The 19,084-nt window shown below is 47.6% G+C and overlaps 6 protein-coding genes across 6 annotated transcripts; 1 reads left to right on the forward strand and 5 right to left on the reverse strand.

Annotated features, from left to right (window-relative positions):
* Positions 1-2: 2 nt before the first annotated feature.
* Positions 3-2,152, reverse strand: HD556DRAFT_881181 (CMGC MAPK protein kinase). The gene is made up of 12 exons (XM_041311927.1): positions 1,909-2,152; positions 1,735-1,846; positions 1,488-1,681; positions 1,372-1,432; positions 1,250-1,323; positions 947-1,195; positions 779-890; positions 577-725; positions 458-523; positions 345-405; positions 258-293; positions 3-208 (listed from the first exon to the last, which is right to left on the reverse strand). The coding sequence occupies exons 2-12, from the start codon at positions 1,793-1,795 to the stop codon at positions 165-167; spliced, it is 1,107 nt and encodes a 368-aa protein (XP_041164946.1). The 5' UTR covers positions 1,796-1,846; positions 1,909-2,152; the 3' UTR covers positions 3-164.
* Positions 2,153-4,021: 1,869 nt separating this feature from the next.
* Positions 4,022-6,213, reverse strand: HD556DRAFT_881170 (putative rRNA pseudouridine synthase). The gene is made up of 6 exons (XM_041311926.1): positions 5,926-6,213; positions 5,694-5,878; positions 5,256-5,642; positions 5,025-5,207; positions 4,725-4,972; positions 4,022-4,666 (listed from the first exon to the last, which is right to left on the reverse strand). Exons 1-6 carry the CDS (start codon positions 6,135-6,137, stop codon positions 4,325-4,327), a joined length of 1,557 nt encoding a protein of 518 aa, XP_041164947.1. The 5' UTR covers positions 6,138-6,213; the 3' UTR covers positions 4,022-4,324.
* A 146-nt stretch (positions 6,214-6,359) lies between these two features.
* On the forward strand, positions 6,360-6,911 carry HD556DRAFT_1438507 (60S ribosomal protein L22; the record flags this gene model as incomplete). Its single annotated transcript, XM_041305853.1, has 4 exons — positions 6,360-6,399; positions 6,454-6,624; positions 6,676-6,832; positions 6,881-6,911. The coding sequence occupies 4 exons, from the start codon at positions 6,360-6,362 to the stop codon at positions 6,909-6,911; spliced, it is 399 nt and encodes a 132-aa protein (XP_041164948.1).
* Positions 6,912-7,083: 172 nt separating this feature from the next.
* On the reverse strand, positions 7,084-12,544 carry HD556DRAFT_1229254 (P-loop containing nucleoside triphosphate hydrolase protein; the record flags this gene model as incomplete). Its single annotated transcript, XM_041297276.1, has 21 exons — positions 7,084-7,320; positions 7,377-7,461; positions 7,510-7,764; positions 7,815-7,874; positions 7,926-8,076; positions 8,128-8,350; positions 8,401-8,571; positions 8,624-8,765; positions 8,816-8,894; positions 8,953-9,393; positions 9,452-9,624; positions 9,676-9,752; positions 9,805-9,822; positions 9,872-10,181; positions 10,237-10,334; positions 10,390-10,533; positions 10,586-11,689; positions 11,786-11,839; positions 11,886-12,033; positions 12,093-12,199; positions 12,254-12,544. The coding sequence occupies 21 exons, from the start codon at positions 12,542-12,544 to the stop codon at positions 7,084-7,086; spliced, it is 4,368 nt and encodes a 1,455-aa protein (XP_041164949.1).
* Positions 12,545-13,045: 501 nt separating this feature from the next.
* Positions 13,046-18,104, reverse strand: HD556DRAFT_1228916 (SNF2 family N-terminal domain-containing protein; the record flags this gene model as incomplete). Its single annotated transcript, XM_041297258.1, is given in 15 exon segments — positions 13,046-13,462; positions 13,515-13,746; positions 13,799-14,425; positions 14,473-14,614; positions 14,664-14,955; positions 15,012-15,173; positions 15,229-15,467; positions 15,486-15,654; positions 15,704-15,958; positions 16,011-16,192; positions 16,245-16,449; positions 16,489-16,607; positions 16,662-17,001; positions 17,055-17,870; positions 17,922-18,104. 15 exon segments carry the CDS (start codon positions 18,102-18,104, stop codon positions 13,046-13,048), a joined length of 4,380 nt encoding a protein of 1,459 aa, XP_041164950.1.
* Positions 18,105-18,200: 96 nt separating this feature from the next.
* On the reverse strand, positions 18,201-18,692 carry HD556DRAFT_1229561 (uncharacterized protein; the record flags this gene model as incomplete). The annotated part of the gene is made up of 1 exon (XM_041297289.1): positions 18,201-18,692. One exon carries the CDS (start codon positions 18,690-18,692, stop codon positions 18,201-18,203), a length of 492 nt encoding a protein of 163 aa, XP_041164951.1.
* Positions 18,693-19,084: the final 392 nt, after the last annotated feature.

Raw genomic sequence — 19,084 nt, forward strand, 5'->3', positions numbered from 1 at the left:
ATCGTGCAAATGAGACTACAAATATATAGTGATAATGTCGAAACCAGTGCGACGGTAAATATAAACCAGCGTGATGCATCCCACGACGTGATGCTGAGTCCAGGGTAATAATATGTGGCGGAGACCTGTACAGTTACTAGGAGTTGAATGATGAATATCATAGTTTAGAGCGCCGGGATGAAGGACATGATTTCGTCGTATAGAAGTTCTACAGACAGTTGAAGACACCAGCTATTGGGATGAGTGGAGTCACGTACCTTTCAGATCTGCTTTGGTGAGGTCGTCTTTGAATTCTAAGAACAGGAACTGAGCGAGTACACCAGAGAGATTTGAAAGAAACTCACGGTCAAAGTCGAAGTAGTCTGGATCAAGGGATGCTACAACTGGTTCGTCCTCTGGGTCGTGCTGTTTGCATGAGTTAGGTGTGATAGAGGAAAATATATATATTCGAACTTACATATGCAGCAAGATACGGGTGGTTGAGAGCTTCATCAACCGTCAAGCGCTTTTTGGGATCGAAAGTCTAAAAAGAGGTATATCATCGTCTAATAATTTCAAAGGAAGAAGTCGGCATACCAAAGTTCTCTGTAGGAAATCTATGGCTTCGGGCGTTGCTTTCGGGAAAAGTGATTGAAACTTCCTTCCTTTGCGGATTGGAAGAGCTCGGATATAGTCCCTCGATCTCCTTGAAGTAATCGAGTAGAACTCATCCAAGGTTGGCGTGCCTTGGTACAAACGTTCATAATGCTATATGCTTCAAAACCAAGAAAGGACATACCAATTATATCCAGGATGAGATTCAGCTGATGCGAGTAGTCGCGCCCGGGAAACAGAGGTTTACCCGTCAGCATTTCAGCAAGAATGCATCCAACCGCCCACAAATCAATAGCCTTCACAACCGCGTGCGATAAGGGACACGACCATCAGGAAATCGCGGGAGACTGACCTTCGTGTACATCTTGAAAGAAAGCATAATCTCTGGTGCACGATACCATCGCGTTGCTACATATTCAGTCATCAACCCAGTCTCTTTAGCGCCCGGGGTTGTTGCTTTGACGCTCCTCGCCAGACCAAAGTCGCAAACTTTGAGGTCGCAATTAGCGTTGAGCAACAGGTTAGCCGGTTTTAGATCTCGGTGGACAATATCGGCACTATGTATAGATTTGAGGCCACGGAGAATTTGGTAAGTAAAGTACTGGACAGCAATAGTCAGATCACATCGGATTTTAGATGAGTTGCCAAATTTTACCTGGCAATGATCGTCAGTAAGCTGCTGCGTCCGTATGACACGGTGAAGATCGGTTTGCATGAATTCCTGGATGACTTTCTGGGATTCAGCGCGACCGAGGTAAATGAATTGAATAAACTCACAGTACACTTCCTTGAATTCTTCCAGTGATGGTGGCTTCGTTATATCCAATATTGAGATGATCTACAATGATCACTCTATGACATATCCCTGATCGATGAGCAAAAAAATGACGAACATTCTCATTGACACAGGTCTCCGAAAAAAATTTCAGTAGCTTCAGCTCTCGCAATGTTCGAAGGCAAAACAGCGTGTGGTCAAAAGGTAGGATTTTTTTGATGGCTACCTGTCGGCCAGTGGGTTTATGTGATGCAGCTACCACTGTTCCATATGCTCCTTCACCCAGAGAATGCAAAATCTCGTAGTCGGGGCCTTGAAAACTGATTTAGCATAAGGTATCCACAAGACGACAACCTGCCACTCACCGACGTCAAATCGAGGAAGAGACTTCACCACCTTCACTTTAGGTGTATGTGCTGCGACCATTATGATGAAAAACCAGATCTACTAGGGTGTCAGAACTTTGGTGAAAATCGTCTAGACAGAAAAATCGTCACTTTAAGATGTGGTTGAGGATTCTTATGAAACAAAACACCAACTTTATGTATGCAGTTACATCTGCGGTGTGAAGAGGAATGATGGCCTGGGAGGCACAGAAACAGTGCTGGTAACGGGCAGTGTATCTATCTCTTCAACACCCGCCAGTCGGGAAAAGCTGAAATAGCCCGCGTACCGGCAATAGCAGGTAGCATATCAATCACTGCACGGCTGCAAATTACAGGTGCAATCAAGACACAGCCTTGCAGGCGCTTTTTGGGGATTTATTCGCAGAAAAGCTTCAAGGCAACATTCTGACTGTCGCATCCCATCGCGTTTACGGAAGCACAGATCCACAGCCCTGCGGGCCAGTTATCCCCAGTTATCACAGGATCGAAAAAACGAGGCTCATGACTGCCGACTTCATGATCGCAAGCTGCTCTGTAGTTGCTCTGTTCGAACTACCTCAACATACAGGACGGACAAGTAGTTAAAATCGCTCGCTGGGGCATCTATATCCTTGAAGCTGATTCCAGCGGTGAAAGTCCTTTTTTGATTGAAGTGTGGCATGAAAGTGGAGGTAGCTGTGGCCTGTCAAAAACTGGAGATCATTCGATACGATCATGATGTCGCATCCTTGGCAGTGGACTTTGTCGTGACCTGTGCTCAGTGCAAACGAGAATTTGCAGCATTCGCAATTTAACGGGCGCTATGTTCCTTGGGCCCTGGACCCTCGTGAACTTGGCGGCAGACTATTAGTACAGGTGTCAGCAAACGTGTCGGCGCATCCTGCATAGTAGCCGTGCTTACTATGCTTTTAACTCTCAACCGGTGCACCATTGATCTGCATCAAGGACTGCATCAAGGGCTGTGCAACCCCTGCGCCACTGGCACTAGTAGACTGTCTCAGGTTATTCCATGAACAATTCCTTCCGAAATTGCGACTGTTGCCATTTGTCCATCTTTCCGATCTTTTATCCTATTGCTAGTTGCCTTGGCGGCGCGCCTCGCACCCTCTCGCGCCATTAATGACCGGCGGCAGCGTCGACAACGTTGTTCGTCTTCCCACAGGTGATTCAATGTACATAACGGTTGACTTCCCGTATATAGTAGGTAGACTCATCGGACTTTGAAAAACAAATTCTATACAACAATGGGAGTACTTGTGGATATCAGTATCAAGCATTGTAAAATGAGAAGTAGTCAACGACGAAGGATCTACACTCATTGTTGCAGCTGCTGTACTGGTAGTAACCGAATTGACTCGACAACTTGAAGAACGCAACGACAGACGTCAAACACAATGACATTATGACAATACCTTTGCCGTGCGCAGCTCCTTCCAAATGCACAGGTGAGCACCCTGTGGTAAGCTTCATTTGCAAGCCAGAACGATCGAGCCTTCATTATGACCATGGGCTTTGATGTGGTACCTAAACTCTAGAATGCATCACCGACGACAGTTTCACGGTACCTTCCATTTGGCTGGCGCATACTCCTCACTCTCCCCGGCTCTGACATGATTGCTGTCCTACAAACACAGAAGGTAGGGTTGGAGAATGAAAATTTTCTGAGGGAACTTTCGTATTGGACGCCAGTTGTCCGTCGTACGTTAATGTTGCAAAATAAGGAAGGCACGAGCGCTCACCGCTGGTGAAATTTTCATGAGGGGAATTTTGCATTGGACGCCAGTTGTATGTCGTACGTTCTATTTCAAAATAAGGAGGCACGAGCGCTAGTGAAAATTTCTTGAGGGAACTTTCGCATTGGACACCGGTTGTTTCTTTCCCTTAGCGGCGAGCGCTAGTGTCAGGCTCGGAATTTCGGCTCACCACAGCATCCAAACCAGTGCGTATATAAACAAGGTAAGCATGCAAAAGTATACGAGGAATTCGTGAAGTGTAGGGGCGGTAGTATCGAACGGCGCAGAACGGTAAGGTTGTCCTGAAAAGGCAAATTATGCCGTTAACGATATCTACCCCTTACAGATTTAAAGTTTATTGGGGCCCCGGGGAGGCAGACACTTGAGACGGTGACCCGCGTGAAATTATATATTAGATCCTTGCCTAGCTACGGGAAGCCACCCAATTACTAGTAGAGCATATGTGCTAGACGCAAGATCTACTACTACTAGGAGTGGGTAAGAGTACTTGAAGTTTTAGGCTCGATAACCGGTTGCAATTTCTGGCGTGTAGACTTGTAAGTTGTCAGTCGGTTCACAGATTACCGCTTCAGCATTTTCTTACTGCAACAAGTTGTAAGTTACTTATACCACTGGTACTTGGCGAGCATGCCGAACGCAACACGACACTGGCTAAACTATCAAGTATTGCAAGTGGCCCAGTGAGCTCCTTACTTCATTTGCTGTTTCGTCTGGAACTTATACCTGCCAAGCTCAACTGTGTGAGTGACAGACCATGTCGAGCGACCAGAGAATACAAGAAATAACATATGAAAGCACAGATCTCATCCAAAGAACTACTCGTCTGCAGCTGCCATCGACTCCCTAGCTTTTTTCTCTTTTTTGAGCCGTTTCCTCTCCCGTCGAGCCTCATCATCCTCTTCCGCATCTTCTTCCTTCTTATCCTTCTTGTCCTTCTTTTCTTTCTTTCGCTTCTTCCGCTCTGCTTTATCAAGATCATCCTCCGCTGCAGGTGCTTCCACCATCGACACATCTGCAATAGATTCGGCCGCCTCTGACTTCCGCTTCCGTTTTTTCTCCTTCTCCTCTTTCTTCGGGGAAACAGCCTCAGCAACAGGCTCTGCGACTACTTCTACTTTTTGGGCAGGCACAGGGGTAATCGTGGAAGGACCGGATTGCTTAAGAAATGAAATGATTAGGACCCTTGAGCCGCCGTCTCAAAAGAATCCCGCATACCTCTCGATTATAGTCCACGTAGTCCTTGCTCCATTCCGCAGGCGTTGCTTCAGTCTTCTCACCATACTTGCCCAGCTTCCCTTCCTTGACCATTTTCTTTTTCTGAAGAGCCATGGGTCCAAGACCCCAACGGCGAGGGTAGGTGTCACGCTCCATGATACATCGCTTCACTTTTGCAACAACTCCATGATCACAAGTAGCAAGCTCAACCGTCGACATTTGTGCAATGGCCAGAGCTATAGCTTCGCCTGACCGAGGATATTAGAGGGATACCTGAATATGAGATTGAATTTAACAAACCTTTTGTCGTCATCAATACCACTTCCTCGTTAACTGCAATGTCAGCTTCATAGCGCAAGAGGCCAGGAATCATGAGCTTCGCGCCGTAGCAGACTGCATTGACCGCGCTGTCTTTCACAACAATCCGCTTATATCCCACGAGCAAGCTCTCCAGAGGTCGGATAACGCGACGCAAGTACGATTCTGCACATGATATTAGAATATTCCCTGATAACGCGTGCAGGAACTTACCATCGCGTGTGTTATCATACATCCATTGAGCATCCAGAACGTCATGCATGGTCACAATGTCATCGTTTTCCGACATCGCACCACTCCTCACCCTCCTAAGCTCTTGCATGTGTCCACCCACGCCCAGCAAAAGACCAAGGTGGACACAAAGTGTTCGGATATATGTACCAGCCTCACATGACACCCAAAATACGGCAAGATTACGCTTTTCATCAAATTCCAACAACTTCGACTCGTATATCGTTCGAATACGCAACTGTCGTTTCACAGCAGAGATCAGTGGTGGCCTCTGGAAGAGCGCACCACTGAGTGTCTGTAATGCCCGAGGGAGGGCAGTGGGATCCGGTAAATTTGAGTGCAAGCGCAGCACACATACATATTCCTTGCCTAAACAGCTTTGATAAAGAGTGTTTTAGCTGAGTATCGATGTGTACTAACCTGCGCCTTGCTGGGACTTGACCAATCGCGTAGCGCGGTCAATGCAGACAATCAAGCACCCCGTGACCTTAGGGTCAAGCGTACCGCTATGTCCAGTTTTCTCAACGCGTAGAATGCGCCTCAACCAGGCCACGACTTCATGCGATGAAGGATTAGAAGGTTTGTCGAGATTGATCACACCTGACCTTCAAAGATCTCAGTATTGGATGCAAAATGTATGTGGGATACTCACTTGATGTATGAGACAAGATCTCGTTTCAATGGACTGCTTCCAGACGGTATAGGTGTAAAATGACTGGAGCGAACGAGTAACTTGTCATAATTTTTGAGCAGGAGGGGCCATTCTGATGTATCGAGTTTGGGCTGTGAACTCTCAGATTTTATAGCAAAGTCACCCTGCAGCTGGGCAGAGGCGACTTGTTCGCGAGTGAGTGCTGTAGTCATCCCTCAAAACTTTTGCCAGTAGTGATCTAGGACCAGTAAGTATCGACTAATTTCTTCGTTCAGATATATCATGTGGGAAGATATTTCCAAACCTAAAGTATCGGCATTTTCCAGAAACGTGGTTTGGAACTATACAGTTACATATATACAGCAAACCTAATTTTCTTGGTCGCGGTTGCAGAAACCTCAAGACTTCAAGCTTCCGAATCCCTCGTTTTCAAGATGGTCAGTCCCGGCACCGCTTTGCTGAGTTACCTTCTCAGTAGGCTCATTTCCTGCGGACTTCCGCTTGTTTTGTTCTTTTGTTAGCCCAAAGCCGCTGGTGGAAAAGCCCCTGCTGTCAAGCACAAATTCGTGATCGACTACTCTCGCCCAGCAACGGACGGCGTCTTCGATGGCGCTGACTTCGAAAAGTTCTTGCACGATCGTGTAAAGGTCGAGGGCAAGTCTGGTCAGCTCGGTGAAAACGTCAAAATCGTTCGGGATGGTAATATGCTTTGTCAATACCAATTTGTTATATTCTTAATTATTTTGGCAGGCAACACCAAAATTACTGTTACCTCCAACGTCCCTTTCTCAAAACGCTACCTCAAGTATTTGACAAAGAAATTCTTGAAGAAAAACACCCTACGCGACTGGATCCGGGTGGTCGCGTCATCCAAGGATACGTACGAGCTGCGTTTCTACAACATCGCGTAAGTGATTTCCACGTCTCAGAGCATTTTATCTCACAGAAGATGCAGCCGTGATGGCGAGGATGATGATGAAGAGTAATCTCACCACTCCACATATTTGTTGTCAACTATGTATTATGGACATCTCACATTGTTGTCACGTCTCGTTATCGATTGTAGCTTCATGTGCATGAGTGAGGATAAGTGCAAGTGCATAGGTCTTGACGATACATCATATTATTTAGGTCTAGATCAGAGGCCAATTGGCTACATCATGGCAGTTTAATCATTAGCTTCGCACTGTCATCTCCAGTTTCCAGTTTGATTTTCCCCAAAGCTGCAGTGGCAAGATCATACCATAATACTTGAGACTCCGTTAATGGTCTGCCACGAAGTTGCAGTGCAAGAATCGTAGTTAGGTGTTGGCGAAGAATCTTGAGCGCAACATTGGCCTTGGGGGCGAGCTGATATCTGATTTTCCGATCAATGGACAACATGTTAGCTTGGATCTGAGTATAATGCTATGATGTCAACGTCTTGTATTCACTTGGGACGCTGTACTGACCTTGAATTCACTCTCCCCGCATAGGAGTACGAGAGCGAGATCGTCGATGGGTCCGGTCTCCCAAGCATACATCTTCTTCGAGTGCCTGTAAACCTCTTCAGTACTTGTCGCCGTCGTCATAATGGACTGTTACATGAGTGTAAAGTAGACGAGATGGTTAACACCAAAGTCAGCGGGCTTCCTGCCAAAGTTAACAGAAGTAGGGTGAAAAGCAGCAGATTGGTTATTCGATATAGTGCGCATTTGTCCAGAGGAAGAGTCGATCGCCAGCACTTTAGGATAAAGCCCCGCAGTGAGAGCCGAGTTGATGAGAGCAATATTAGATCCATTGCTATCCAGAGGCAGCGGTACGCTCACGAAGCGCGTGCGGTTGCGACCGAAACGCGCACTGGATAGAAACATCGGTAATGGGGAGGCGTTAGTCGCACTGTTACATACCGGCTGAGTTCTCGAACGAAATTCCTATCAACAGTGATAAACGAAGAGTCGACTAAGAAGCTGCAACAGACTTCTTAGCCAAACAGCGGTCAAGTATCAAAACCATCATACCCTAGGAATTGTTGACGTAATTCCTCGATCTGTTGAAGATTCTGGTGGCTAAGGAAATTAACCCGACAGAACTTGCGCACGAAACTGGGATTCTCGGATGCTCTACGCCAACTCGAAAATGCATTGTGGATCGTCAAGAAGTCTGAATTATCTGAAGAAGTGGAGGTAAGGTCGTTGTCTTTTAATGTAGTGCATAACTAACCAACGCGGAACGAACTCTTAGCACGGTCCGCCTCTTGCTCCATACCCATTGGTACTATGAACGGGGACTTGGAACTCAAAGCAGCAGCGATTGTTAGCGCAGGGTCCAGACATCGGAATAATACTGCGGTGAGTAAGAATTTCCCTAGATGCACGTCTGTAGGCAACATGCTCAGAAGCCTACCCATCGGAGTGATGTCCTCTGAAGGTGTAAGAGCGCGGACCTAAGCGACAGATGAGAAAGGTAAACACAGGAGTTCTGGCATCGACGGACCTCGACTAGTGCTGAGATAGCTCTTTGCACATTCACCGGCGTAGGAGGATCCAATGCGCGGGACAATACATCCTCGATGGAGGTGCCGATTTTCACCTTCATGATTTTAATGCGTAGGGAAAGGTCTGATAAGCTAAGCCGCATCATCTCTGGCAAAGGATGCTCTGCCAACTGAGCACGTGGTTTCAGTAAAAGAGACAGCTCAGGAATGCCCAAGTCTTACCAACGTGTCATGACGAATCTTGGTGAACAAGTGGAAACATAGTCCATTCTGCACCCGTCCTGCACGGCCTCTACGCTGAGCAGCATTACTTTTGGCAACGAAAGTCTCGACCAAACGACTGAGCTGGCGCTTTTCGTCAAACCTAAAGGTAGTCAGTGATTGTTGACTTCAAGAGAGAGGGGTAGTAGTGACCTCATCTCGCGATGTTTGCCGGTGTCTATGACACAGGTAATGTCAGGAATAGTAATACCTGTCTCGGCGATGTTGGTCGCTGCGAAGGAGTAATGAGCAATGATGCTTGGCTTCGAGGAGCAGATGCAAATAAGAACCTATAACGATTTTGCGAACTCCCTGAGGAGGGATGTCAAACACTGCGCTCTGATTTTCGCTCGACAATGTAGAATGCAACGGATATAGCCTGAAGCTGTTTTCATCCCCAAATGTATGATGTTCAGTAAGAAGATCATTCATGCGCCGAATTTCCCCTAAACCAGGCATAAAAATTAGAACAGCCGCTGAAAAATGAAGGCTCTCTTTGTCCTCAAAGCAGAGGCGTTCTAGTAGACGAAGAATCAAACCGTAAGGAATCGCGCGCTCATCAAGAAGATTGACGGTGTTAATCGTTTGATAGGAGTAACGCTTCTCCAGTCTCATAGGCTGGCTTGAGATCTGCTCTCCGCCGTCGACTAGCGTTTCTTCGTCATCATTGCCGTAAACAGTGTCTTCGTCCCATTCAAACCTGTTCTTGTTCTTGTGGGATTTATCATGTACTGATAGATTATTCGAGTAAGTGAGCGTATTGCAAGGATAGTTTAGAAGTTGGCTCACGATTAATCGCATAAGGCGAATTTTCCTGGATGGACCAATCCGCGTACTCTATAGCATCCTCTAAGAAGCGAACATCCACAGGGAAGGTTCGACCTGGGACATGTAATGTGGGGCATCCATTGAAATAATTGGACAGTTTGTCCGCGTCCACTGTGGCCGACATGAGAATGATCCTGCGATGCGCTTGGTCAGTAAGCTGCGTAGGCTAAGGCGAGCGTGCTGACTTCAAATCCGACCTCTGGGAGAGAAGAGATTTTAGAACAATGAGAAGGAAGTCTGACTCAATGCTGCGTTCATGGACCTGTATAATTGGTCATGTAAGGAGCTCAGGCTTCGGAAATGGCTGCACAAACCTCGTCAATAATGATGTGCTAGAAATAGTATTAGCTGCGTCTTTACCCTGATTTACGTTTTGCTCACTGTGATCTCGTCAAATGCAGTGCCTTGACCATTGGGGCCTGTGCCTCCCTCCAGCATACGAAGAGCGATACCATTTGTAACAAACGCCAGGCGGGTATTTCGCGTAGTATTGCTTTCCAATCGAATTGAATAGCCGACAAGCGAGCTTAAAGTTCCAACGGCACCAGCAGAGTCGCCTAGCTCACGAGAAACTCGTTGAGCGAGAGATACAGCTGATATTCGACGCGGCTCTGTACAGTATATCTTGCAAGGGAGACCACGAGCCAGCTGATCCTCTAAAATGAACGCAGGAACTTGTGTGGATTTGCCACTGTAAAATCAGAGAATAAGTAGGATGTGCCTTTCAAGAAGTAATGCCACTTTACCAGCCAGTCTCGCCACTGAGCACGAGGATCTGCGAACGGTCAAGAATGGATAGGATTTCACTCTTATACTTTGCAATAGGAAGTTGATTGCGATGATGCTACCAAAGAGAGCTTGAAAATGTAGACCAAACATTCATTTCTGGAGTCACTTACAAGCATTTCTTGATACGCAGGTCGCATTTGTCGCGCTCTGAAGTCCGCAATGACATGATCAGAGCTGATGTCATTGCGAGGCAGATTCCGAACTGGTATGGGGTCTTTGGCCTCTGTGGTAGCCCTCGTGTTCTTCTCCATAAGCTAGAAAGCAAAGCTCAGTCCGAAAAACAGGTATTCCAATGAGGAACGTTACCATTGGACGAGCATCAATCTTTTTTTCAACAATGTTTCTCATATTCGCCCAAACTTGACGATTGATCAGATCTTCCCGTAACTTTCTGTCTGTCTCAAGTTCATCCCATAAATCCCTGAAGACAGGCGGTAGTAACCGGAACGACGTATGGTTGGCTAAAGCACCGGAAGACCCGACCGCAAAGCCATCAGTGGCAGGGAACGTAAGAGCGTGTAAAGCAAGTGTTGCGACATAATACTCGGCCTGTATTTCAGTGTGACAAGCAACATCACACATGCCCCACTCATCCGTCTTTTTCCCCTCCCAGTTGACCATAACACATGCGCGTTTCGCACGACTTGACCCAGAAATAATACTATAAGTGACTGCGGCGTACCGGTCAACCTTGAAGACAAACTCGGCCAGAAGTGTCTTCGGTGTTTTACTGGACCAGTGCTTGGGTAAGACCATGTCCCGTATGCGAATTATGGTCCCTCCCTCTCCGGCAATTTCGGAAGGGAGGGTATCCAAGATCTCAAGCATACCACCGAGACCCTCCTCGTGTTGATCAAATATATCGGGGATGTCAGACGGTGCAGGTATGTCTTGTTTTTCAACATGTGGACCAGCACTGAGTGGCTTTGCTACTTTCTTCTCTTGTGTCGCTGACAGCTTTGGACTCGAGCCTCGTAATCTTGACTGAAGTAAAAGGGTATCAACCCTAGCACGTTCTGACCGATACTGCGTTTCTGCATCTTTTTCGTCAAAGAAGTAGTGCGACTTCAAAACCATGAGCTTGTCTTGGAGACGCTGGACCAGTACGGGGTCATGGTGAGCCGGTGGCTTGCCCCTGGCAGTAAGATCTGTTATCTGCATCTTTATACGGACGTACTCCGCGACTAGGTCATCTATATCAGGTGAATTGGATCTTGATGGAGAAGACCTCGTTGATTCGGCGGGAAGGATACCTCCAGATTTCAGCAAATCTACATCTGAGGCTGGCCGTTGTCTCGCCGGCACAAACACCGGAGCATTAGCATCAAGCTTTGATGCAGCTGTCACTGCTGCCGAAGGTGGTGACGGGTTAGATGCTGGCAAAGGGCTTCTTGGTGTCGGAGACTGAAGCTCTTTACGCTTTCTCCGAGGCACTTTCGAGTCGTCAAGGTCCTCAGCCACTGTTGACACGCGATTTAGAACTACAACTACAACTGTAAACTTAACAACAATCATTTTACCTTTTTCTTCAAGCTCATCTTCCGAGCAGTAGATGTAAAGCTGCCCTAATGTAAGCGATGGCTTGAGGGGTAGAGGATGGACGAACCCATTCGTATGCTTCCTCCAGATCTACCCCCTGGATTGCCCTGAGGCATTCATCTACTCTGTCCTGTGAAAAGCCTTGCCTTCTCAGAACTCCATAGGTAATTCCAAGTCGCGTCACTAATTTTTCTTCCGTCTCCTCTAACAGTTTTCTCTCGCCTATGAAGAACAGTAAGGTATTTATTGTGACAACGGGTTCCAGAGCATTAACTCACACTCGGGGCTCTCCCAATTTAATGTGATGATGCGATCTACTAGAACGGGATCAACCTGCAATGAAGGCAATGTCTTAGAAAACCGCCGGTCAACTTCAGTAGCCTTGATAAAGATGAACTAATCAGCACGATTTCATAGCGACTGTAACTCATTTACCTTGATGGTCCTGAGTGTCTCTTTCTCTGTTTTCTCCTGATACTTATCGACAAGGTTCTGCAGAGACTGTTCTTCTACTTGATCCGGGTCGAAAGAGTGGTCCTGAGGAACATCGGATTGGACGTGGGCAACTGTGGGGTGCAACGTGTCACTTGTTGGGGCTTCTTCAGCTGTGGTATTGGTAGTCATGTCATCTGTGTTTTGTTCGTTTTCAACCACTTTCTTCGGCACTGATGTTGTCGCGAATCCACGCGCAACCGGTTTGAGCTGCGATTTCTTCTTCTTCGCCATCTCCACTCCCAGCACAAACAATCAGAGTGATCAAGCACCTCTTTTTGTCTCTCACTCAGCACGATACTGTCCTTTCAACGTTGATCGTTATCTTTGTAGAGATTGGGAACTGCGAGAGGATATGGGTTTGAATCACGAATTATTAGATTCGGTAATCAGGTTTATCGGTGGAGACGAGTGAAGCGTGTACCAGGTTATTAATGAAGTTTTGCTGTTCAAATGAAGGTACATGGGGGCCAGTCAATGTAGATCAATCAAGAGCTAGGCCTCGTTGTAGTGTGTAAAAAGACGTGTAGTATGTGACTGACTTGTGCAATTGGATACATATCTAAGATTTCTCACGCTGATCATGATTCCACATAAATAACACAGATTATAAGGACATGCAATAAGTAACTAAATGCCAGACCTACATGGACGTACGGATTTGAATTAATCTACAGAAGTTGATAATGTGCGTGAACAAAGCAAAGCAAAAGTAAAGCAACAAAAGACAGAAAATCACTCAGCGTCCACAGCAGAAGTCACATCCCCCGTTCCAGGATCCTTCTTTCTACTCCCTTTTCCGGTCGTTTTTCGCGGACGTGCCGCAGCACCACCTTTCCGCTTCTTTCCTTTGGCTGGCGCCGCTGTTCCCTCCTCCTCTTCCCCGCCCTCAGGTGGCGGAGCGGCACCACTGTTATTACTGGAATGACCAAAGAAGTCATCGCCTTCTTCATTCCAAAGATCTCGCATAGTATCGCCAGAAGGGCCCTCCGAAACTCCTACAGCTCGCTTGCCTGCTTTCTTCGAAGAGGGTCCCGAAGTATTCGAACTATCAAGGTTTGCGAGCTGGTCATCATTGAGGAGAAGCTGGACAATTTCGCTGGGTTTCGTGACGTCTGTGAAGTTCTTGTTGCCGACCACGATGTCTTGTACCTGGAAGAACATCAATTGAACGTCCTGCACTTCAGGAATAAAAATAACTTACATCTTTTTTGACACGAGCTAACTGAATGATACGCTCGTCGATGGTGCCCTTCGTGATCAAGCGATAGACAGTCACTTGACGTGTCTGACCAAGACGATGGGCGCGATCCATGGCCTGCGCATCGTTTGACGGATTCCAGTCGTGATCGTAGAAGATAACAGTGTCTGCTGCGGTCAAGTTGATTCCGAGACCACCTGCACGCGTACTTAGAATAAATATGAAAATGTCCGGGCTAGAGGACATTGATCAGAGTCAATGATATACAACCTAAGTCAAACACTGACCGTGTTTGCCAATCTATCACCATATCTCGTCGATCTTCCAGCTTCGATGAGCCATCGAGACGTAAATACTTGTACTGGCGATAGATCAGATATTCCTCCATAAGGTCCATCATACGAGTCATTTGGAAATATATCAAGACACGATGGTCGCCCGCCTTCAGCTCCTGAAGGAGGGCATCTAACCGAGCGAGTTTAGCAGAGTCATAGATCAGTCTCTTTGCTTCTGGTATCTGCATGCTTGAAGATGGTAGCTGGTCTGCGGGCGAACTTCCGACAAGTCCTGCAGAGGATAAAGCAGGAACTAGGCTGTGGTATGCCTGGTCAATGGTAGGCGAATCCCGCAAGTGCTGAGGGAGACCGTAAAATGCCAACGATTCCATAGGTGCCTCCAGTAACTGAACTTGGTGCTCTATAAACGTCCGATCTGTGCAGTGAAGAGATATTGGAGGTGCTACAGCCGGCGGCACAAACCATCTCAGGGCTGGTCGAGCTAGATTGGACCCCTGCCAAGCTGTTGAAGATATATCGAGAAGATGTGGCAGGCCTTCCGCGGCATCCAGGCTCAAAGAGAGACGGGGGCTTATGCTGAACGGATGTGCACCAGTATGAGCTACCAATTCTGCTCCCCTATGAAACGGTCAGTCGGACGTCGAAAAAAGTCATAGTTAGCCTACGATGAGATCCCTCTATCCTCAACAATTCTGTTTTCTTCCTCAAGGACCCGAAGCCAATTGCGCATGAAGGAAGACACCTGAAGGCCATGGACATCACTCGGTGTGGTGTTCAGAAGTCGAAGAAATGCGAACGCAGGTGAAGCTATAACATGTTACATCCAAGGTGCAGTCACTCAAGCACCATCACACACCTTCAACATCATCGAACGTCGAACGATGTATCCACTCCGTTGACCAAATATTGAAAAGGCCGCTGGTACAGTCCGATTGCCTACGCAGTCCAGACTTTTCACAAGGGACATCTATAAGCCCGCCATCTTGGTGGAATAACGCCGGAATTTGGTACTCAATAGGGTTATGAGTCGAGTAGGGAAGGGAAATGAAATCGCCTTCGCGATTCAGAGGACCAGATTGACCGAAGCGGGAGAATGAGAAGGGAGCTACCACGTCTGCACGTTCAAAGAGCTCGGGATGATTACAAACCTACGTTGAAGCAAGTTGGTCAGTGTTTAGAAATGATAAGACCATATCTCACTCACCTTCCGGAACTGCATTACGAGGTTCATTAGCGATCGAGCAGAATCAGCATCCCCTATATTTGCGGCCTTCTCTAATAGATCTACCACAGATACATTCGCCAGAAGTGCACGGTAGAGAGTACGTTGGCGTGATGACAGGTCAACGTAATGATCGATCTCAATCTGGGTAAGGTAAAATGTGAGCGATCGCTCCTCGGTGAGTGAATTGAATATAAACCTTCTCGCTCAACTCGTTTTGTACATGTCGTTTGACTCGTCGTAACATGAAAGGCTTCAATATCATGTGCAATCGCCGTAGTTGACGTTCATTGAGCTTGCTGCCCTTGTTCTCTGCGGCGTTTTCAATATCCTTAGAAAACCACTCGTTGAACTCGTCGTGGGAGTCAAAAAGACTGGGCATGATGAAGTGGAGCAATGCCCAGAGCTCTATGTGGAGGTTAGTAAGTAGTGACATTGCTGCATTATCTCACTGACCTTGCATTGAGTTTTGAATTGGTGTGCCAGTCAAGAGCAAACGATTGCGACATTGGAATCCGAGCAATGTTTTCCACCGTACACTGGAGGCATTCTTGATATTCTGAGCTTCGTCAAGAACCATATATTGCCATTTCACGCGCTGGAAGTACTGCTGGTCTTGAGTAACCTGACAAAGACATTAACACAGCTTAAAACATTATGCGATCGCAACTGACCAACTGGTAGCTTGTAATCAGGACATGGAACGGCGCGTCCTTGTCATAACTGATTTCTTTTTTGCTCCAGAACTTGCGCAAGGTAGTTCGGTCTTTAACGTTCCCCCAATAAGGCAGGGCTTTCAGACCAGGCACAAAGCGAGTAATCTCCTGTTGCCAATTGTGCAATGTAGAGGCTGGTGCGACAACCAAAAATGGCCCCCATATGTCGTGTACCTCAGCAAGGTACGCAAGGAGAGATATTGACTGCACGGTCTGAGGTGCAAGGAGTGTAAGGCGAGTTGCGCTGTATTCTAATCAGTCTCACCTTTCCGAGACCCATCTCGTCAGCAAGAATGCCATTGATACCCTGTTCGTACAACGTAGCGAGCCAATTCAGACCTTTGAGTTGGTACTCCTTTAGCTGCGCCATGAGCATTTTCGGTTGCTTGATCTTGAGTTCTCCAGTGAGTGACGTCGGGTTTTGGAAGTTGAGTTCATCGGAGTCCACTGTGTACACCATTGTTAATGTCTTAAGCCTCAGCACCCAAGAAGAACCTACAGTCAACGAGGGGCGTATTCGAAGTGCCTGAGAGCCCAGACTCGTCATCGTCCCTAATATGGGCCTGAGCCTTGGCAAGTTTCAGAGCCTCATTCGTTTTCCTGTCGAGTGCAGCTTGCACGTCAAATTGCTGAGCCCTTTGTCTGGCAAGAGCGATAGCTTCCTGAGCGTTATGCCGCGCATGTCGGTGAAGATTGGTTTGGTCCTCTGATTACAACTTTCAGCCTCCAAATTGTCAAGATACGGATAAATGAAACCAACCGTCATCAAAGTCAATTTCTTGGAGTACTGATGGGTCAACGTCTTCAAGAGCAGCACCCACTGGCGTCGAGGCTTCAGGAGTATCTCCTTGTACTTCAGAAGCTGAGGTCTGGGTGTCAGCGAACAGCCACTAAAGCACCGAAAAACAGGACTCACTCTTGAGCTTGTTACCGACGAAATGGCTGTACAACTCAGTTTGACTGATCAAGAACTCAAGTTTGCGTGCTTGACGCGCCGCCTCTCTTTTCTCTTCCTCGACCTTGGCCCTGTCAATGGCCTCCTTCTGCTCGCGCTTTCGAACATCTCTCTCTTCCCGCTCATTCTTCTTCCAGAAGACTAACATTTCGCGCATCAAGCGTTTGCCTTTAGCTTGGACGTCCTTTTGAGCTTTTGCGGTCTTTGTGAAAGGCCGACGTGCTTGGATGGATGATAGCGTGGCTAAGCGCTTGAGCTGACCTTGACGAGCCTGGTAACCCATCGCGGCGTACTTGTACACCTATGCGATGAGATAAGAATGCAAACAGCACGTAATGCAAGGTCCGCACATACTTTAGCAACGTCTCTCCGAGCAATGTTTGTCCAAACTTTCTTCTGAGCCTCCTCCAAGTTCTTCAATCGTTTGGCCATAGCATTCTCGTCGATCTTTTTAGCGCGCTTGAGAGGAGGGATGATGTCGTCCAATTCGTATACAACAGAAGTTGCAGTGAGAGCAGGCGATACAGGCCTGGATGCCGAAGGCGTGATGTCTCCAGCGACCGATGCCCCAGCGGAGGCAATACCAAGACCCTCCAGAGTATCAGGTGGTAAAAGCTTCTTCCCGCCACCACCCCTCTTACGACCTTTAGGTGTTGCACTTGGTATAACACTGTCCGCGCTCGCTTCCCGCAACAGACTCTGTTTGCCCTTCGCTTTCGCCTTTGATGAAGCAAATTTGGAAGGGCTGATCCCGCCGATAGACCGTTCGAACTCGTCAGCGATCGAAGCTGAGTCTTTGTCGACCTTCCGTTTCTTTGCCGCAGGTTTGTTTCTGGATGAAGCAGGAATCTCAAGGTCGCTGCTCTCGTCTGAATCTGCACCATCTGCACCACGCTTGAGTGAGTCCTTGTGCTTCTGATTGCGACCTAGGTAAGACTCCTCAAACAACCGAGCCGCATCTTCTGCGCCAAATCTAGTCGAGCCAGGTTCGTAGTTATCCGGAGCTCCATAATCATATGTATCGGGAGGTGGGGAAGCGTGAATAGTGGATAGAAGCTCCTCCTCAACAGAAGGAGGTATCGGCGGGGGCGTTGGAGGCGGAAGGGGCATCCGTGCAATGCGGGATACATAGTGGCGTGACAGTGTCAGAGCCGTGCTGGAGTTGCGTTCCTATGATGAAATGTGAATCGACCGACCGGAAGTCGCAGATGTGAAACTAACCAAAACGCTGGCATCAAACCACGATTCTACTTTACGCTGACGTAGATGTGTCTCTATGATATAGTCGCCGAGGTCACCAATCCATACTTCTTCACAATCCGAGAGGTCGGAAGATACCAGACGTCGTTCCTCTTCAGTTTGATGGTACTCTCGTGCAGCTGTTGTAAGATCCGTTCCCTCCATAAGAGGCGACTCGGGGCGATTTGCTTTTGAACGAGGAGGATTTCGACGGGGTGCCTAAGGGATAAGAATAGGAAGGTGAGTAAAGCCGAATTAGCCCTATGTATGCCTGATGAAACTTACGCGCTTTACAATCGGAGGCTGGTAATCGGGGTCGTCGTCTGGAGCCACAGGCTTTCTCCGTTTTCGCGGTGTGGGTTCGTTTTCGCCTTCCTTGTAGTAAGCGCCCACGGAAGATGCGCGGGGTTCTGGAGGTGGTGGCTGGTGCTGTCCATCCCGTTCACGCTGAGAATAATAGTTGCCTCCTGGACCAAGAGGAAAGATCTCTCCCTGAACATAATCACCCGAGTATGGATCCCAACCTCCGGCACCCTGATAAGAGGGTGTCTGGTAAGAATATCCACGAGGAAGTGGTGGCTGCTCTCCGAGAGGAGTTAGACTCCGACGAAGAGTTTGGGGATGAGGAGATATGACTGTGGCTCGGGAGAGAGGTGACACGTCTGCTAACGAAGGATCGATACCACCACCACGTGAGGAAGCGGATTTTCTCGCCGGGGGTGGTTCGTCGTTGAGAATTCGGCTAAGCGACATAGAGAACCAAAGTGGTGACAAGTAAGATGCAAAGAGAGGAAGATATAACGAGGCAGTAGCCGACTTAAGTGTTGTAAAGACAGGTCGCCTCGTGGGACCAGGAGATGTAAAGAGAAGGGCGCTGTGGCAGTCAACCTAATGCCCGAATATTTCTTCAGAAGCTAAATAAAGTGGTGTTGTGGTCGACGTTGACGGTGATGAGCACCAACTAAGAATTTTCGGGTTAAAAAGTGTGAGCTCGGTGTGGATAACGAGGAAGACTGTTGCTGTGCAAATTACGAGTAGAGACGAGGGAGTGCTGTGACGGGAAGTTGTACTGATTTGACGTGGTATATTTCGTTTGCGGTTGGATATAGCATTCTTGCCTTTTTTGTATTCGCTGTTCCTTCCTT

This window comes from Suillus plorans (assembly GCF_016647745.1).
Source record: "Suillus plorans strain S12 chromosome Unknown HD556scaffold_7, whole genome shotgun sequence".
NCBI lineage: Eukaryota > Fungi > Basidiomycota > Agaricomycetes > Boletales > Suillaceae > Suillus > Suillus plorans.

Coding starts and splice junctions, on each gene's coding strand:
- HD556DRAFT_881181 (XM_041311927.1), bottom strand. CDS start 1,795: ATGGTCGCAGCACATACACCTAAAGTGAAGGTGGTGAAGTCTCTTCCT. Junction 1,324..1,371: donor AGAATTCAAGGAAGTGTACT/GTGAGTTTATTC, acceptor AATCCCAGAAAG/TCATCCAGGAATTCATGCAA. Junction 294..344: donor AGACTACTTCGACTTTGACC/GTGAGTTTCTTT, acceptor TCCTGTTCTTAG/AATTCAAAGACGACCTCACC.
- HD556DRAFT_881170 (XM_041311926.1), bottom strand. CDS start 6,137: ATGACTACAGCACTCACTCGCGAACAAGTCGCCTCTGCCCAGCTGCAG. Junction 5,208..5,255: donor GTATGATAACACACGCGATG/GTAAGTTCCTGC, acceptor TATCATGTGCAG/AATCGTACTTGCGTCGCGTT. Junction 4,973..5,024: donor GGTATTGATGACGACAAAAG/GTTTGTTAAATT, acceptor ATCCTCGGTCAG/GCGAAGCTATAGCTCTGGCC.